Source organism: Eublepharis macularius, chromosome 2, assembly GCF_028583425.1.
Source record: "Eublepharis macularius isolate TG4126 chromosome 2, MPM_Emac_v1.0, whole genome shotgun sequence".
Taxonomy (NCBI): domain Eukaryota; kingdom Metazoa; phylum Chordata; class Lepidosauria; order Squamata; family Eublepharidae; genus Eublepharis; species Eublepharis macularius.
Genome location: NC_072791.1, coordinates 70,044,996 through 70,064,173, shown reverse-complemented (window position 1 = coordinate 70,064,173; position 19,178 = coordinate 70,044,996). Strand labels below are relative to the sequence as shown.

General features: G+C 42.3%; 1 protein-coding gene across 3 annotated transcripts in view; it reads left to right on the top strand.

The window, feature by feature from the left end:
• Nucleotides 1-19,178, top strand: part of PTGR2 (prostaglandin reductase 2) — a 44,663-nt gene that overhangs the window by 12,047 nt on the left and 13,438 nt on the right. For 2 of the 3 annotated variants that reach the window (XM_054970721.1, XM_054970719.1), the window contains exons 1-6: nt 2,517-2,595; nt 6,331-6,407; nt 7,509-7,627; nt 10,426-10,617; nt 11,322-11,492; nt 12,480-12,689. In XM_054970721.1, the coding sequence (XP_054826696.1) occupies nt 6,371-6,407; nt 7,509-7,627; nt 10,426-10,617; nt 11,322-11,492; nt 12,480-12,689 (729 nt within the window). In that variant the 5' untranslated portion in view covers nt 2,517-2,595; nt 6,331-6,370. Of the gene's footprint in view, nt 1-2,516; nt 2,596-6,330; nt 6,408-7,508; nt 7,628-10,425; nt 10,618-11,321; nt 11,493-12,479; nt 12,690-19,178 lie in introns of those variants that run through there. The other variant, XM_054970720.1, reaches the window with a different exon arrangement.

The following is a 19,178-nucleotide window of genomic DNA, read 5'->3' as shown; positions in this document are numbered from 1 at the left end:
TTTTTTGATATTTTGCTTCATTAAAAAACTAGAGTGTAATTTCAATAAAGGAAATAAATAAACTCTAGAAGGTGTCTGTACTTTGATGAGAAAAAGCAAAGCAAGAAGGACCCTATAAATAATGTACTGATAAGCAGAACTTGTTCAAAGAGCAGTATCTGTTTGACAGGTCTTAGTGATTGCTGAAAGTTATCCAGGAGTAAAGAGGAGTCTTTCTTTTGAGATGGTGGGAGCTTTGGTAAAGACATAGGTAAGATATCCGTTACATCAGGTCTATCAGAAAATGGCACACTTCTCTGTTCTTTAGTGCTCACCCAATTCTCTCCCCTCTGTCTTACTGATGCTGGAGCTCCCATTTCTAAAATGAGAAGTGGCCTACCCCTAAAGGCCTGCAAATTAAAGAGCTATTGAATGTTATTCATGTAGTAATTACATCATCCAAGAAAGACATAAGCTGAGAATGAGCACAGTCATTGGAAGTCCCTTCCCACCCTTGGAGAGAGCAACCCTGTCAGAGGCACCATATTCATCCAAAAGGGCAGCCATGCCAGTTAATCTCAGCAAAAACACAAGGAGACTCATGGCATTTTAAAGACTAACAAAGTTACAGGGCAATCCTAAACAGAATGACTCCTAAATCCATTGAAGTAAATGGGTTTAGAAGTGTGCAACTCTGTTTAGGATTGTGTTGTGTCATAAATCTTTATAGACCAGTTCATTTAATCAGATGCATGTAGTATGTCCTCAGCTGGCAGAAGTCAGATATCCATATAGCTCAACTTCTGTTTTTTTTAATTGAAAGGAAGCACCCTTCTGAAGGCATAACTGTAAGAGTGGCTCTTGTCTGATTCTTGGAGCCAGAAGTGAGAGCTCCTTGGGGCTTGCCCTCCCCTCCCCACCTCCCTGAGATGGTGAAAAAATGGAAAAAGTAGTGGTGTTTCACTGGCAGCCCAGGTGGGCCTCCCACTTACATGAGGTAGAAACTGTAATGAGATAAAATATTTTAAAAATAAACAAATTGACCAATAGAATACATGATTCAAAGAATTCCTGACATAAAAGATAACACTTAGACCAGTCCAGATAATATTTCCCAGAAATTACATACTCGTCTGTAATTTTATTGGCATTATCTAGAATGAGTCTTAAAGGTACAGTATGTTAGAGAGTAAGATATAATATTAATCAAGATGTTTATAGTTTATAATTTGAATGTATTAATAAATAAATATACACCCTGTTCTACCTATGTTTGCATAGAGAAGGCTTGTTAGAAAACAAGAAGTTATAAATTAGTTAACTTTGAGACAGGTCTCATTAAGGATATTTAACCTAAGAAACTTTTGATGCCCGGGGATTAGCCCTGGAATGAAACAAGTGGGTGGTATAATAAAGAGTGCCTCTGTGCATGTAGAGAAAGCATTTCACAAAACTATTATTTCACTCTTCTGCTACACATTTCAGATTACAGGGCTTGCAGATCAAAAAGCATTTCTTTTAAAAATGTTGTGCAGTATCCTCTGGTATTCCCCATTGCCATGTATGGATGTGAAAGTTGGACAGTAAAGAAAGCTGACAGGAAGAAAATTGATTCATTTGAAATGTGGTGCTGGAGGAGAGTTTTGCAGATACCATGGACAGCCAAAAAGACAAATAAGGATACCAGATCAAATCAAGCCTGAATTCTCCCTAGAAGTAAAAAGACAAGACTAAGGCTATCATACTTTGATCACATCATGAGAAGACGACATTCTCTGGAAAAGTCAATAATGCTAGGAAAAGTGGAAGGCAGCAGGAAAAGAGGAAGACCTAAAACGAGATGGCTTGACTCAATGAAAGAAGCAGTGTACTCCAGTTTGTAGGATCTGAGTAAGCCTGTTTGTGGCTGATTCCGCACACATTGGATAATGCACTTTCAATGCACTTTATCAGTCGTTTGAGGTGGATTTTTTGTTCCACACACAAAAAAATCCGTTCCAAAAGATCTATAAAGAGGATTGGAAGCGCATTATCCAGTGTATGCGGAATCACTCACTGACTTCCTTAACAGAAGCAAACTGATCTCCATATCAGAAGCTACTGTTTACATCTACTCCTCCCTCCCCTCTCCACCTATATATCTGACTGGTTTCTTCTTGCCCTCCATGCATCAGAGGAAGAGAACTGTGATTCTCGAAAGCTTATGCTACAATAAAGTTGGTTAGTCTTAAAGGTGCTACTGGACTCTTTTTGATTTTGTTAATAACAGGACGTTTTGGAGGTCTTTCATTCATAGGGTCGCCATAGGTCGGAGACAACTTGACGGCGCATAATACACACACCCTCTGAAGCGTGGGCAGCGGTGAGCTGCTTTCATTATAATCATCATCCTGAATTACAAGCAGTACAATGGAAGCTGCTCCTAGGTATTAACTCAACTCCGAATGAAAGCGGCGAAAGTTCCTTCCTTGCATTGCCCGTTTAAACGGCCCCACTGCTGCCTGGGTAACCCTTTTAAGAGAGAGTCTAGGCACATGCTGAGGGACTCTCTCGAACTCTTCGGCTAAACTGTAGAACTCGGCGCTGAAGGGCGGGTGAAAGGCAGGCCTGGTGGTGGTGAGTATGGATGCGGCTTCTTTACAACCAGGATGGAAAACGGGGTCTGGTGTAAACGGTCCTTTTCAATCCCTCACTTTGCAGAAAGTTCTTCGGTAAAATATATAGACTCCAATCTAGCCTCCTTTCCCGATTTCCTGGTGAATTTGAAGTTGGCAACTTTGTTTTCGCCCCAGCACGATTCCTGCCGTTTAAGAGCGGAACGAAATTTTGGTGGAGAGTATCTGTACAAGAAAACAAGTATCCAGTGCTAAAGCAACTGCTGCATTTCTACCCAGGTTTATTTTGGGACTTTGATGTACTTTTCTGCATAAGTTGGAACAGTGAAGAAAGTGGGTTGCATCTTTTGATGCAGCTTCAATAAAATGCTATTGGATCTCTGAACCTGGTGACGAATGTAGATGAAATGTTTAACTGGAAGAAAATGCCATGTTTTGTTAAGGTTTTTCTGTACTTATCAACTCTTTCTTGCTCATTTTCATAGGACGTGGAGGTTACTTTTCTAGTTGTACTACCCACAGAGCCTGCAGGAAACATGGCCCTAGATCACAGTTTCACTGATTCATAGTTTCTCTAATTCAGAATGTAATTGCAACCAGGGTGTATCAATTTTTGATGACATAATAATATTTTTGAAGTGGTCGAGCTTGCTGTCTGATGCCACAATCATAACACACTGGAAAAAGAACATGTCTGAAATTATCAGCTGGAGGTTTTTTCAAGATCTTGCCCCAGAACCAAAATATAACACGATGAGGCACCAAACTATGTCGGTTTAAGAGGCCCCATATGATTAAAAAGCATTCTCACACAAGGGACACTGAAAATGAATATTCATGCTTTATTTTTGCATATATGAAAAGGCATGAAGAAAAAAAATATACTCTAATGTTTATTATTTAGAAGTCCCTGTGGTCTGAAGGTTCTTTAGAGGTCTGAAGGTTATTTATTATTTAGAGGTCCTGAAGTCTGGTTGTGTTTTGTTGGGGGACACTGTTTTAAATACTGGGGATCAAGTGGCTGCTTAAAAATGGTGCGAGTTTTCAAAACTCAAGTTCAATGAGATGAGATAGTAAATTTAAAATGAAGGCATGTTTACTCCTAAATATCACAGCACTGTAAGCTATAAAAAGGAGATCTAATTTTCAGCCCTATAGTTGCATGCAATTCCATAGAAGAAGCAGAATGAGAAGGGGATTGGTGATTTTGGCGTCTGAATCTACTACAGAGACCTATTTGATTGTTTGACTGTAGTCCCTCAGTGAGTAGGTTGGATCTGAATCACAGGAGGATTCCTGCCTCTTTACCTACATGAAAGTTTTGTGCAGTCCTTTCCCCCTGCCACCCTGTATTTCACTGAAATTAAAAGGGACCCAGTAAATTACCTTATTCAGCCTTCACCCTGAAACTTATCGATATCTGTCTGAGTGCAATAACTAAACCGCTCAAGTCCAGGTCAATAAAATGTGAGCTCTTAAACACACGCACATATAAAGCACTGCTATAGGTAGTGTAATTATTTGCTAATATTGTTAGTAAGTTAAAAAATACCCTCAAAAGTAAAAACTGTAAAAATCTCTAGTAGCACCTATAAGACTAAGAAAATTTGTGGTAGGGTATGAGCTTTTGTGAGCCATAGCTCACTTCTCCAGATATGGCTGTGGCTCACAAAAGCTCATACCCTACCACAAATTTGGTTAATTTTATAGGTGCTCCTGGACTCTGCTACAGACCAACTAACACGGCTACCCAACTTGTAAAAATCTCTATCATTATACTTTTCATAGCTACATAACTTGTCTTCTTCAGCTGAATTTTACTGATTAAAACTCTACATTCTCTCTGTGTTGCTAAGCTCAGAGCATTTGAATCTTTTGTATATTTTAGCACTTTTCTAGTCTATCAGAAATGGCATGCATTCGAATGTAATGAGTGGCACTTAAGCAACATGGTTCTACATTTAGCATCTCTCTCTAAAAATAGTTTGCATAAGCCCAAAGTGAGTGCCTATTCCTAATATGCATAACGGTATATTGCTTTCAAAGGTTGCATGATTTAAATGCCTTGTGACACTTTGTGTTACTAACGTACCAGGATTGGTTCTCTGGTCATCTCTGCTTCTCTTTCCAACTAGCTGCTGTGTTGTAGATATTTAGGAGGATGTTTATGCTGTGCAGCTATATAAATACATATTTACATTTTCTCTTAAAAATATAAGCATACCTTGGGCATAATTTTTGTTTCTCCAAATGTTAGATCTCCAAATAAAATGGCTGAACTGTCATGAACAGTCTGAGGGATGCATCTTCTACTTAGGACAGGATAGTTAATTAAAATAATTCAATTGCATTTCAGGGACTTAAGGTTTCTTTTCTTTATAGGTGCTGACACCTTGCATGTCCCGCCTCTTTTAGATGACAGCTGTACATTTGCAACTTTCTGTAGCATCTACTTATTTTGCTCTAGATTTTATGTTAATCCCACTTTGCCTGTCTAGCAACAGTTGATACTGGCTGCCATCAGTCGAGTGAATTGAGTACTCTTTTTATTGTGTCTTGTTTTATCCTAGCCTCTCTTCAAAACATCTTCTGCCTTTCTGTTGTGACTATAAATCACTGACTGAATGGGTGTACAGTTCAGTGTGTCTGATGAAGTGAGCTTTTCTGACTCAAGAAAGATTATACTGGAATAAATTTTGTTAGTCTTTGAGGTGCCTCTGGATCCCTGTTTTATGTTTCATTCATCTCAGTTCTGTAAACACGCTTTTAAATCTTACTTAAATTACCTGTAAAGTACAGCAAGATAGATTTGTTCCATTGATGATAAGACGTATATGAATAAAAGTTATTTCTGGTTGTAAATTTGTAGGAGTAGGACTACAATATCAGAATCTCGTTACTCAGAATTAAGTTCCAGTTATTTCAAAACAAATTACCCATTGTTAAGAGTATTTAGGATTGCAGGTAGTGTGTTAAAAATCTACTGCTTGGATAGTCTCTCCCCATAACACAGCTCTGAACACAATGCTGCTTTATGGCAATTAAAATCCGGCACCATTAGAGGGCACAGATTGCAGATATGTCTCTAAACGGAGACAGTTATACCGTGGACACTTTCCCATTGCAAAAGCAGTGTGAAATGTATTATGGCAAAGTGCTAATATTTACGCTAAAATTATTTTTAACATAATTTTTTGTTTGCAAGGTTCTTATTCACATGTTTTAGCACCTTCAGCTATTTCCCACTTTCCTCTACAATTTGTGCTTTTTCAATCTGTTGCTCACCTTCTGTGTTTGCTAACTCATTTCCCACTAACATCCTTTCAAATATTAGGAGCAGAACCTTGCACCCCTGCCATGCTTTGCTACATTTGCCCTGGCCTTGCACCCCTGCCATGCTTTGCTACATTTGCCCTGGCCTTGCACCCCTGCCATGCTTTGCTACATTTGCCCTGGCCTTGCACCCCTGCCATGCTTTGCTACATTTGCTTTGCTGGAGTCCTAAGTAGAGTTGCACCTTTTGAGCCCACTGACTTAAGTAGGCTTAGAAGGCCACAACTTTGCTTAGGATTGTAGTACCAGTTGTCTGTATTCTAATGTGTCTGTGACCTACAATCTACAGGTGTGGGGTTAATGTGTAGTCTTGACATTGATTATACATTATTCTTCTGATTCTCTTAAAATTAAGACTTGCACGTTGCAACTCCTTCTGTGTCAAATGTGTTCTGTTTTACAGGAAAACTGACTTCCTGTGCAGTATCCCAGCTGGAGGACTGATGATTATTCAAAGAGTGGTGTTGAGTTCACGCCCTGGTATGTCTCTACTTGTCACAGAACAGTTGTGAGTTTGGTGTGGTTGCACAAGACAGCAAGCAGTCAGATTTCTACAGAGAGCTTTTTACAGTAATGTTAGTAGGCTTATAAGGAAAGCTCTTCACTACCTATGAAGGTCTTCAGCAAGACATACATAGCAGGCATTCTTCTGAAAACACTGTTATCAGTGAGAATTAATGTTTTGCTTGCTTGTATACAAACGCAATAGCGTAAGCAGTCATTTTAATTAGTATCATCTGTGAAATAAAGTACAATAAGTCGTCCAAAGGAATCAAGTATGTTGCAAGTAGTATAAATTGTACTTGCCTCAGTGATTCATATCACTTAATCTAGGTACAGATTCTGTACCAGGAACTCATTCTTAATTTTGTACTATAGAATCTGAGTTAATTACACATTTCCTTTTGGCTAGCTGTTAATCTCTGTTTCCTGTTAGGTTTCTAAAACAGGTGGACATCTTCTCTTTAAAGCTGATTGTTGTATTTTCCAACTTTTTACACTTACATTGTTGAGGTTATTGAAAAATATATATGAAAATAATTCTCAGTTCCTAGTTCTAAAGCTAATTAGTTGGCAGTATCCAAAAGCTTTTATTTTTTCCTTTTCTCCCCTGAAGCACAGTTAGAATCTCAGCCCATTTGGATGCATTTTGTACAATTTAGAAGTAATTTTAGAAATCACTACTTAGGAGATGTCTTGTGTTGAGATATGCATTTCAGCAACAAAACCAATTATTCCTCTCTAGACGAGAGATCCAAAGCAGCAGGAGTGGCAGGACAGACAGCAAGATGTATAAAGTACAAACTTTCAGCATGTATAAAGATAAAGGGAAAGTCATAGAGATGAAAGATAAGGAGGCAAGAGAGGCAATTATTGAAAATAGGGTGAGGCAGGCCCTAGGGTATGTCATTTATGCAAAAAAGATAGTGAAAAGCTTTATATTTTTGTAGTATTTTGGTCTCTTGTGAGTGGTGTGACACACACATGCGCACGTGCACACACACCAATGGGGCAGACAGTTTGAAAAGCAATTTGTGGGCTAAATAGTTGTAGTTAAACCTGAAATCTGCTTGATTCTAGGCGTCAATGGCGTGCCAGTTGCAGAAAACTTCCGTATGGAAGAAGCCACTCTACAGGATAAAGTGTCAGAGGGTCAAGTAAAAGTTCGTACACTTTATCTATCTGTGGACCCCTATATGGTAAGCGTTAAGTTTACATACTTAAAGCAAGCTTATTCTGCCTCATAGCCATAAGTTCATTTCAGAATGCACTTCGTGACACAGAGCAACATCAAAGAACTGATTCCAGAAGAGCTAATGGATTACAGTGCAATCTTATTTATTTTTTTATTTATTTTTATTTATTTTCAATTTATATTCCACCCTCGCCACATTTCCAGCAGGCTTAGGGCGGATTATAGACACATACAGTTAAAATATATAAAACGATTATTATAAATTAGCAACCATACAAACATCCAAAATTATGCAGCATTACTCCAGTTTAAGAGCACTAGCTTCAATGGATTTAGGCTAGAGTAACTGCATATGATTATACAGTTAGTTTGTTATAAAACAAGCAAAGTCTTGTGTCATCATCAGAAAGACTTATTTATTTATTGTGGCATAAGTGTTTGACAACTAGCGCCACTTCATCAGATGCATGCAACAGATTTTCACTTGACAGATGTATACTTGGATATAAAGAACTAACTACTGTAAACACTAGACTAAAATGCTATGAAATACAAGAAGTACATATATGACTTTTCTATGCAAAGCTTGAATGTATACAATTTAATTAAAGTGACCATTCACAACAAAGGAGAGGTAACTCAGTATGGTAGTCCAACAACCAGAGTATCCACCACAGCTTGAATGCATGATGCTTTTTCTGATACCATGGAGCTTTTTCTGATATAGTCTTTCAATAATTATATAGTGTAAGCAGATCCTTATATTAATTAGGCTTCTCAACTGTCCATTGTATGTCCAACCTAGGACTAAATTTCTTTTTGAGATGTTGTCCAGCCTTTGTACCCACTCAGACCCTGAGAAGATTGCAATTTTATTTGCTGACTCTGATGCTAATGTATCCCACAAAATGGCTTTATATGCCCTGGCTGCAAAAAAAATACGGGCCAATGCTGTACTTAAGGGATAACATTGGGGATTTTTATTGTCTTTACTGTTTTAACTGTGTATACTTTTATTGCCCTATATGAACTTGACAACTGGAAATGGTTTAATGGCTGTATCTAGTTTTAAATTTTAATGCTTTTGACCATGTCACATCAATTTTATTCAGACTTGTGTTTCTGTTCTGTTTGTTGTTTGTGACTTGTAATGGCCTATGGCTGTATACAATAAACCTTCTATCTATATTAATTAGGATTTTTAAAAACTAATTTTCATGTTCAATGGTACTTTAATGCTGGGCCTTCCATTATTTATTATTTCGATTTATAAACCGCCCATCCTCAGGGGCTCTGGTGGTTTGTAGATTATGGTTTGTAGATTCCGGGGTGTGGGGGGGGAGGCGGATTTGGCAGCCGCTACCTCTTCTCTGCTTCATGCCTCTGCTCAGCCTTGTCTGTTCCTCCTTAGGCCGAAGGGTGTTTGTTCACCTGGGTCCTCCTTCTGCCCATCACCTGACTTCTGCAACTGAGAGCAGTTAGTCAGCCTCAGTATCCTTGGCTGCCCACCTAGCCCTCTTATAAAGTTCTGACTTCTCACAAGAGTTCCTGATCTCACAGGATGCTGAACTTCTTGTCTGGCACTGGCTGTTCTTTTGAGTCTGCCATTCAGCTGGAGGTTTGGTGGAGTGGTTAATCCTTACATCAGGTATTTCTTCTGCTAACACAGCCACCCAAAGGAGCCACTAGTTGGAACTGAGTGTGTTCCAGTCCTGGACAGTTCTGTCAGTATTTTTTCCTTTGTGGAAAAACATTTTTCTATCCATTTTTCTTTTAAACATATACATTAATGTCTAGTAAAACAAATCTTAGAAATTTTATTTTAGCACTTTGACTTCAAGAAGCCCTCCTTTATACTGATTGTTAAATAGGAAAGGAGAAACTTCCTATAAAACATACAATAAATCAAAAGTAATGTCAAAAGCAGGGTTTTGAACCCTATACAGAATTTGCAGGTAATTCCAGCAGTCTGGAAGAGAGTTGCAACTAAATTGTCTTGCTTCTCTTAATTATATCAAAGATTTCCTGCAACCTCTTGAGTCGCTTGTAAATCTTAAGAATGTGTTTTTCTGGGTTTTGATCATACAACTCTAGTTGCATTTTATAGGATTATATTTCCCTTTAACCAGCTATCTACTCAATGTGAATAATATCATCATGGGGTCTGTGAGTGTGTGGGCTTAATATGGGATTGCCAGGTTGCAACTTAAGAGAATGAGTGTTTACTTAATTGCACCAAATAAGTGGGAAATGAGGCAGCTGCCTTTTGTCTGTCTTCTTCCTCAGTCTTCATGGGCATATGTTTTTGTTATTGCAGAGGCTGGGAGGTGGTTGGTGGTTCATTCTCCAGATCACCTGATTTCAAGTAATCTTCTATGATATACTGAAGGAGACAAAGAAGTAGGGAATATTTCATTCTTGCAGGTTTTATATCTCTGATGAATGGAAGCCTGAGGAGGTTTGTGTGTGCTAACAGATATCCTATAAAATGCATTAACAACAATAACATAGCTTGAACATTCTACTCTGCTGTGAGAGTTTCAGTACAGAATTGGCTAGAAATGTTAATTTTGTAAATAAGTCACCGCAGATCAGTCCTTCTTGTCAGTGCTCTGAGACTGAGTCTGGAAGGGGTGTGTATTTAGCATGCTTATGTTGTTAAAGCAGAAAAACAAATGTCCCTATAATGCAGTGCAATGAATAAAAAATATAATGTCACAAAAGGAGAAAGTGGGGTGGGGGTTTTGTCAGATGTTCACAGATAACTGAGTAATTATATATTGTTTTATTTTTATCTTGCAGCGTTGTCGTATGAATGAAGACTCTGGTTCTGATTACATTCAGGCTTGGAAGTTGTCTGAAGTTGCCAGTGGTGGAGGAATTGGTGCTGTGGAAGAAAGCAAAGATCCCTCATTTTCTGTAGGAGATTTTGCAACTTCCTTTAACTGGCCTTGGCAGACTAAGGCCATTATAGATGGAAAGCAGCTTGAAAAGGTGTGTATAGGAATTATCCTTATTTTTTTCCATTTCATTCTCAGGAATAATTACTATATTGAGTAATTTGTGAACTGTAGTCTTTTTGATTATCTTTGAAAGAGCTTGTCCTTTTATCATTTCATGATCAGGTGAAAATATAATATCCCACTGGTCATTTGCCTGCCCAGAGTAACATGCAAAGCCTCCCCACGGAACTCTCTTCTTCCCCGCAGGCGGTTGCATCATAGTTCAGAGGCAGGTCCTTTCGTACCTTTCCTGCAAGTATCCACAAGCTCGTTCTCCTGTACTCCATTGCTCATAGTTCTATGGCATCTCTTCCAACTAGCCTGTGCTCTAGCAATCTGAGTGATCAGGAGATCTGCAGAATGGCCTGTTTCCCGTAAGGTTACTGTGCAGGCTACTCTGTGTGTATGAGTTCTGACTGAATGCACAGTAAAGGTTTTTGGTAAATGTCAGTATATCAAAAAGCAGGCAAATGCAGGGATTCCAAAAACAAGATATTTGCTGGTGTGGTGGTAGTAGAATATATCTGGTTGGAGGGGGAGAGCTGCATGGAGGTCAAAAAAGGAAGCATGTGAAATTTCTTGCTCCTGCTGTCAGGCCATAAATCTACTTGAAAGTGTGTTGAATGAATCCTGACTTGTTTGGCAGTATTTGTTACAAGCTTTCTGGTAGAATTTAAGTGATTTGTTTCTGTTCAGATTAATCCACAGCTCATAGATGGGCATCTTTCCTACTTTTTGGGTGCAGCTGGCTTGACTGGGCTGACTGCTTTGTTAGGAATAAGAGAGAAAGGACACGTGACACGGGGTGCTAACCAAACAATGGTTGTCAGTGGAGCTGCTGGTGCCTGTGGCTCATCGGCTGGGCAGGTAAGCAAGTTTAAGAGGAAATGTTACACCTTTTTATGTGGGCCATATCAGCTGGGCGTATATTTCATAAAGTCAGGAGAACAAACATACCTGTATCTCCTTCATTGTATGAATGATCATCTGAGGAACCAAATTATTATTTCTATGTTGCAGGCTTGAAACTGAGGCTGAGTGACCCAGCTGACATGTTTTTTTTTTTGTGGTTCCTATTTGTTCATAGGAGGTGTGAAAGCCCAGCTAGGATAGCACAGAAATGCTAATAATAATAATATACATAATGCAAAGCATTTTTAACACTGAAAGCACTATTCAGATTCTAAGTACTATTTTCATTATCACAGGAATCATTACAGGGTGGGGGAGGGGTATGCTTGGGGACTGAGGAGGGTTTGAGGTACTCTGAGTTCTGTGAACAGGTCCCTACATGTGGAGTCGGGGAAGATGTCTAAAGTGATGTAGAGTCCCTTTTCCAAACAAATCACCGTAGTTTATCTACCTGAATATGGAGCCACTGGTTAGTACAACACTATCTCCATATGATGATCTCAGCAAGACATTAACTTGCCGGTGACAATACATAAGCCTGCAGGAGATTGCATGGGGGCCAAGAAGCATCTGACCTGCACAATGCTGGCCCAGTCAGTGTGTCTTGGCCTTCCTTGAAGCACAGTCATTTGTAAGACAAGTGCAGAGCCGAAGGCCCTCTGTTTCCAGTTTCACCACATTGAGAAATGAGTGCAGCAGCACTCATTTCACTGCAGATACAAATATACTTCATCTGTTAAGTCTCGAATGAAGACTGTGTAAAGAGGAAGATAAGAGTAAAGGTGAAGGTACTGAAAATGACAGGGAGAAGGAAGGATACACAAACACACCATGATCAGAACACTGAAGGTAAATGAGATTGTTTTGTTAATCATCTGTAAGACAAGTTATTACATAAAATTTAACAGACAATGATTGTTCTTTTTATGGGGCTTCCAAAAGATCGGCTTCCTTGAGGGTTGTTCCAGAGTGGTTGGCATCTGTGGAAGCAATGAAAAATGCTCTATTTTGGTCTCGGAAATGGGGTTTGATGCAGCTATCAACTATAAAGAAGGGGATGTCGCGCAACGGCTGCGTGTGCTTTGCCCTGATGGAATAGATGTGTACTTTGACAATGTTGGTGGAGACATCAGTGATGCAGTGATAGCTCAAGTGAGTTTTTGCTATTATTTTTGCCTCTTCCCTGTCATTTCTCCAGATTCTTCAGACATTGGTGAGATTTTACTTACTTTTATTTCTTCTCTATAACCCTGCCTGAGTAATAACTTTGTTCTCTGTCCCTTGTGTGATTACTTGAAACGTTAAAGAAACAACATCTCCTTTCTGAAATGCTGGAATAATCTGAAAATATCAGGAACAGATAGGAAACTGGGAAACATGTTCACACTATCCACATTTCTGTTGAAGAGCTGTCTGCCAAACCTCTCTACCCCTTTACAAATCTGGTTTGGCTCATGTTTCATTCTTTATATTATGTGCATTACGCCACTGTATTACTACCATGCACTAAAAATGACAAAGAGCAGATAGGCTATCCCTGCAGTGACCAGATCATTAGTGTCATTAAATTCAGGTTCATGTGAAGGCCGAGGAGGATTTTGCAGGGAGAGACAGCTGGAGCGTGCTCTTACTCCCAGGGCAGGAGAAGGAACAAGGTGGTGCAACCCCCTTCCCTGCCCATCAGAGGCCGGAGGACACCTGCCTGGAGAGCTGGTAGGATGGCAGGCCGTCAAGTGGGGGCGCCAGTGAGAGAGAAGCCTCACAAAGTGGAAAGTGACTTGACAGCACATAAACACACAATCTAAATGCAGTAAAAAAGAGCAAGAGTCCAGTAGCGCTTATAAGCCTAACAAATTTGTGGTAGGGTATGAGCTTTTGTGAGTCACAGTTCACTTCTTCAGATACTGAAGAAAAAGTATCTGAAGAAGTGAGCTGCGACTCACAAAAGCTCATACCCTACCACAAATTTTGTTAGTCTTATAGGCCTCTCCCACCCTTAGGCCAGTCGCAGCCGCCGCCCAGGCACAACTCTGGGGAACAGCCTGCAGCCACTCAGCAGACTAACCTGTCTCCTGCAGTTGCCCAGATGGCTCCACTTCATCCAGGCTCACAGGAGATTGCCATCAGCACAAGCCAGGCAGGCCCAGGCCCCAAGCTGCCTGGGGAGCCACTGGGAAGGGTTCAGAAACAGCAGGAGTGAGCCAGGCAGAGAGCAGACCAAATGCCCTGCCCTAGGCTGGGATGGTGGGGCCAGGAGACTGCAGAGTCTACCCAGCCCTCCTATCAAATAGGCTGGGAGCAGGGCCAGTCAGGGAGACGGGGTGATGATTGGGGCCAGAGCCAGGAAGGTGGGGCCAGGGGAGGCCTTTAAATTCAGGTTCATATGAAGGCCGAGGAGGATTTTGCAGGGAGAGCAGCTGGAGCGTGCTGTTACTCCCAGGGCAGGAGAAGGAACAAGGTGGTGCAACCCCCTTCCCTGTCCATCTGAGGCCGGAGGACACCTGCCTGAAGAGCCGGTAGGATGGCAGGCCATCAGATGGGGGCACCAGTGAGGGAAGAGCCTCACACAGTGGTGGAGAATGCGGGCACTGATTCTCTTGCGAGGCATCCACTACACGGCATTCCTACTCTTGCCTCAACAACTGCTACTCATAAGGATACCGCAACTCACGAGGAGACCACAACTGGCTGTCTTTTGGCAGTGACATTTACACAGTTTGGTTAGTGGCTGGTGGAACACCAGGATTGGTTCCTCCAGGATGTCACCCAGCAGCTTATGGGGACCCAAGCAGCCCTGGTCCAGGACCTTTGTCAAGTCTTCAAGGGGGGTGAGCCAGCCTTCCGGAACAGTTGGGCTCACTGCAATGGAGGCTGCAGCTAGGATCCCCAGGTTCTCCTTGACAAAGCTAGGACTTGATGATGACATTGATGCCTTCCTGGAAATATTTGAGTGGACAGCGGAAGCAGCCCAATGGCCCAAAGAGCAGTGGGCCTTTATCAAAGGGCCCTACTTGATGGAGAAGGCTCAGGCAGCCCTCAAGGCACTCCCTAAAGTGGAGGGGGGCAATTATGAAACCTTGCAATCTTCCATTTTGGACCGGTTCGAGGTCTCACCAGAAATGTACCGGCAGAAATTCAGGTACATATTTTACCAGAAGGGAGACCGGCCATGGGCCTTAGTCACTGCCCTACGAGATGCTGCATTTCAGTGGCTGCAGCCAGCCACAGAAGGTGAGAAGACAATTGTGGACCAGGTTGTGTTGGAGCAACTGATACAGATCATTCCACCCCAGGCCCAGCATTGGCTGGCCTGTAACAAGCTAGGAGGCCTGCCAGAGGCCACAAAGCTGCGGAAAACTTCCTAGCAATTGAGGCCCGAGATGCCCTCTGGGAGGGAAGATGGCCCAAGAGGAGGGGAGAGTCCAGCTCCCAGATGAGAGAGGCTGGAAGGCCCACAAATGGCCAGGCATGTTCATGGTCTCAAGGGGCCCTGCTGGGGCCAGTCCCACAGAGGACACCCCCAACAGATAAAGACGTGCCTGCAACTGCCCAGGCCTCTACACTGGCATGGGGCAGGCAGTGCCTGGTGCATGAGTCCCCTGTTTCACCTGCAGCCAGGAGGACCACATCTGGCATGAGCATCTGCTGACAGGAGGGGGTACCAGAGAGGAGGCCACAATAACATGACGGTGAGCCCCCTGCATCCCCTTCCATTATTGGGGATGGTTACAATTGCAGAGCACAAGCTGAAGGCTATGTTAGACAGTGGGAGCTCTGTTTCAATTATTCGCAGCCGACTCCTGCTACCTTGGTTACCTATAATCTGGATGGTGGCAGTCACCTGCCTTCACAGCCACACCGAACAGTACCCTGTGGTTCAGGTGCCAATGGAATGCCAGGGCACGACCCAAAAAGTAGAGTTGGCCCAGGTGACAGAAATCCCCTATCCAGTCCTCCTCGGGTGAGATACCTCAAGATTTCTCCAGATCCTGCACTTAGTGACAACTTTCCAGGAAGCAATGACTGGCGGGGAGGTGGCTGAGCATCCTGGCCCATCAGCAGAGCCCCAGTTGAACTGACCACCCCAACTTCAGCCAACATGGGACACTGATCCTGGATTCCTGGTGGTTCAAGAGAATGCTGAAAGCCTGGAGGCTCTGCGCCTCACAGTGGCAGAGAGGGAAGGCAAGGTCCAGGATGAGCGCTGGGCATGCCTGCTCCCCTGAATTGTTCAGCAGGGGGCATGTGGTATAGGATAGCTCAGGGACAGGGGAAGGAGGTACAGAAGTTGCTAGTCCCCCAACAGTTCCAGAGGGAAGTTCCAGATGCTCAGCATCCGACAGATCCAAATGTCTGCCTACCATCTGCAAACAGATGAGCTGGTTGAACGTTTCAACCAGACCTTGATGTCCATACTGCATAAACTAGTGCATGACAAGCCAAGCCAGTGGGACTTGTATGTGGACCCCTTGCTCTTCGCTGCGCGGGAGATTCCACAGGCCTCAACTGGGTTCACTCTTTTCGAACTGCTGTACGGCCAGAAGCCCTGAGGGATCCTGGACTTAGTGCAGTCCCGATGGGTGGACCCCAGCCCGGCAGAGGGCATAAATCCACCTGAATATGCAAGGCGACTACGGGACCAGTTGGACCAGGCTCAAGAGGTGGCTCGGGAGAACCTTCAGGCAGCCCAACAGGCACAGAAGGAGCAGTATGACAGGGAGACATGGCTATGGACTCTGTTGACAGCAAAGTTTTGGTAAGCCATTGGGTCTTACCCCAAGGCCCCAGTGACCCCTGGCAGAGACCATTTCTGATTACCCAAGTTGTAAGCCCTTTGTCATATGAGGTACAGTGTGGACCCCCATCGCCGACATAGGAAGAGGTTTCTCATCAATGACAGGGAATGGAGGAAGTGGGAGCCTGCCGCATGCCATTGGCTGATGATCCTTATGCCCTCCCTGAGGGAGATCTGCCATGAGGAAGTCAAGAACCTACCAACACTATGCCCCGGCAGGACGATGACCTGACACTGGCCCAGCAGCAGCAAGTTCATCAGCTGGTGGAACAGGTGCCTGGTATCTTCTCCTGCAAGCCAGGACAAACCTCCTGAGTGACACATGCAGTTTCCACTCCCCCCAGGGCAAGCATCCCAAGCTGTCTGGCACCCTATCTGAATAAGTGAGCTGTGACTCACAAAAGCTCATACCCTGCCACTAATTTTGTTAGTCTTATAGGCGCTACTGGACTCTTACTCTTTTCTAATGCTACAGACAAACTAACACAGCTACCCATCTTGATCTATCATTACCTAAATGTAACCAAGGCTTGCACCACAATGGCCAAATCTTTCCTGCCCAGGAAAAGCCACAGCTGACTAGGCAGTCAAAGCTAGTAAAAGGCTCTCCTGACCACAGCTGCCACCTGCTTATCCAGCAGTAGGCCTGAGTCCAAGAATATCCTCAAACTTTAGACCTGTTCCTTCTAGGGAAATGCAACCCTATCAAGAGTGGATGAGACCCTAAGTCCTAGGTCACATGTTCTGCTCACCAGTATCACTTCTGTCTTGTCAGGATTAAGCTTCAGTTTATTAGCCCTCATCCACTCCAAAACTGCCTCCAGGCACTGGTTCAGGGTTTGTACGGCCACTCCAGCAATGGCTGGAAGAGTGCAATAGAGCTGAGTATCATCTGCATAATCTCTGGGTGACCTCATCCAACTGGTTTCATGTAGATATTGAAAAATATAGGGGACAAAATGGAGACTCTCAGAACTCCAAAGGCCAAGTCTGAAACCAGGTCTGAAACCAAAGTCTGACCAGGTCTGAAACCAAACTGGAAAGGAGTCAAACAATCCACTCCATCTAGGAGCGCTAGAAGTTGTCCACCCACCTCCCATTTGAGTACCTTGCTTAAGAATAGAACATTTGAAATTTGTTGGTAGTTAGGGCTGCCTTGTTTGCTGGCACTCCAGCTGGAGAAAGAAAACCATCAGCGCACACAAAAATATTGCTGTCAGCATGATGTAATTTCTCAGAAAGCAATAGAGTTTCCAGTGATTCCTAGATAGGTATTTCTTCACTTCCCAGTTTTCCCCAGAAGTGCTGTCACATCATCACTGACAGCCCGCTCCTCCATTTCCCTGCCCCCCATCTGCTGATTGCCAGACCAGACCTGATAACCCTGTTGATCACTGCTGAAATCTTCTGGATCCAGTATAGGTTTCTTTTGGGAGCAAACTGGCCATTATACACATTTGTATATTTCCTAATAGGCCGATGGTGTCGCCCAGGGAAGGTGGCTGAGGGAACGTGATCAAATAACTGGACAAGTTGACAATCTGGCACCTTTTGCCCCTCTCACTGCTAATGTAGAGTCCCAGTCTGCATGGATGTGAGAGATTTGACAAAAACAGTTATTCCATATGTGTCTCTGTGGATATTAATATCTTCATAGGGGAGGCCACACTTCGAGTCTTACTTTTGCCCATGCAGTCTGTTATAATACTTGTTTATGGAATTTACTCCCTATGAATTCTGTCTAGTCATCACACTGGAAATTTTTATAGCTATAAAAATAATCTTTTTAAGGACAGTTTTTGCATTTCTGGTGATTTAAAAAATTCCTTAAAGTTGTAAAAGCGATTTGCTGGTTTTAATATTTTATGGCTTAAATTGATTTATCTTGTGCTCTAGAAGGCTTCTAGGAGGGCTTAAGGGTTCACCTTTTAAGGAAATATGAGATAAAAGAATTGGAATATGAGTGTCAGCAATGTGGACCTTTCCGTTTGTATTCACTGATCCTTTTAGATTCTGAATCCTTTACTCTATTTTTTCTTATGCATTATTTAGAACCACCTTGAGCACAAGGGAGGTGACATATAGATGTTTCAAGTAAATGAAATACTTCCAATTTGTTTATTGTTTTCCACTATGAGAACCTATATCTAGGCTAGCTGGTGGGACAAAAATTTAGTACAAATAAGTAAATCTAACTAGACATTTGAAAGGTATCAGACTATCATAACTCACAGAATTTCGCAATATTATTGAAATGTCACCTGCAAAGGTAGCCTGTAAGAATTTCAGGTATGTTTGCTGTGACATATGTTCCATAATTGGGAAGAACCTGTATTCTCCTTTTTTTCCTTTGGGCTGGTGTCAGGTTGACTTATTTTGTTGTGCTTCAGCTGAGATGGTGGTAGTGGAGGTGATCAGGGTTTTTTAAAAAAAAACTCCTGTGTTTGCTTCTCGTATAAGAATATTTTTAAAAAATCATTTCTGGTGGTTGCAACAGAATGTAAGCCAGATGAACTGAATGTACTTTAGCTCTGTTTCATAACAGATAACAAACACACACTGTTCTTTAGACTGTTCTCTTAATTGGCATGTTTAGCCATTTCCTGCTTAACAATCTATTATAAGAGTTTTCAAGCTCTTTTCCAGGGGTTCCACATGTACATGATGGACATAGTTGGCCTGGCAGTACCCCATGTGAATTGAACTATCATTTCTGAGGGAGGTGCACATTGAACTCAGCACAGTTCGTTTAGAAAGAAGGTTGCAGACTTAGTTGGGAGATTCACCAGGGTCTTTATTGCAGAGGTACAACAGTCTTCTCCTTTCCTTGTTGGCATTGGGGCCAC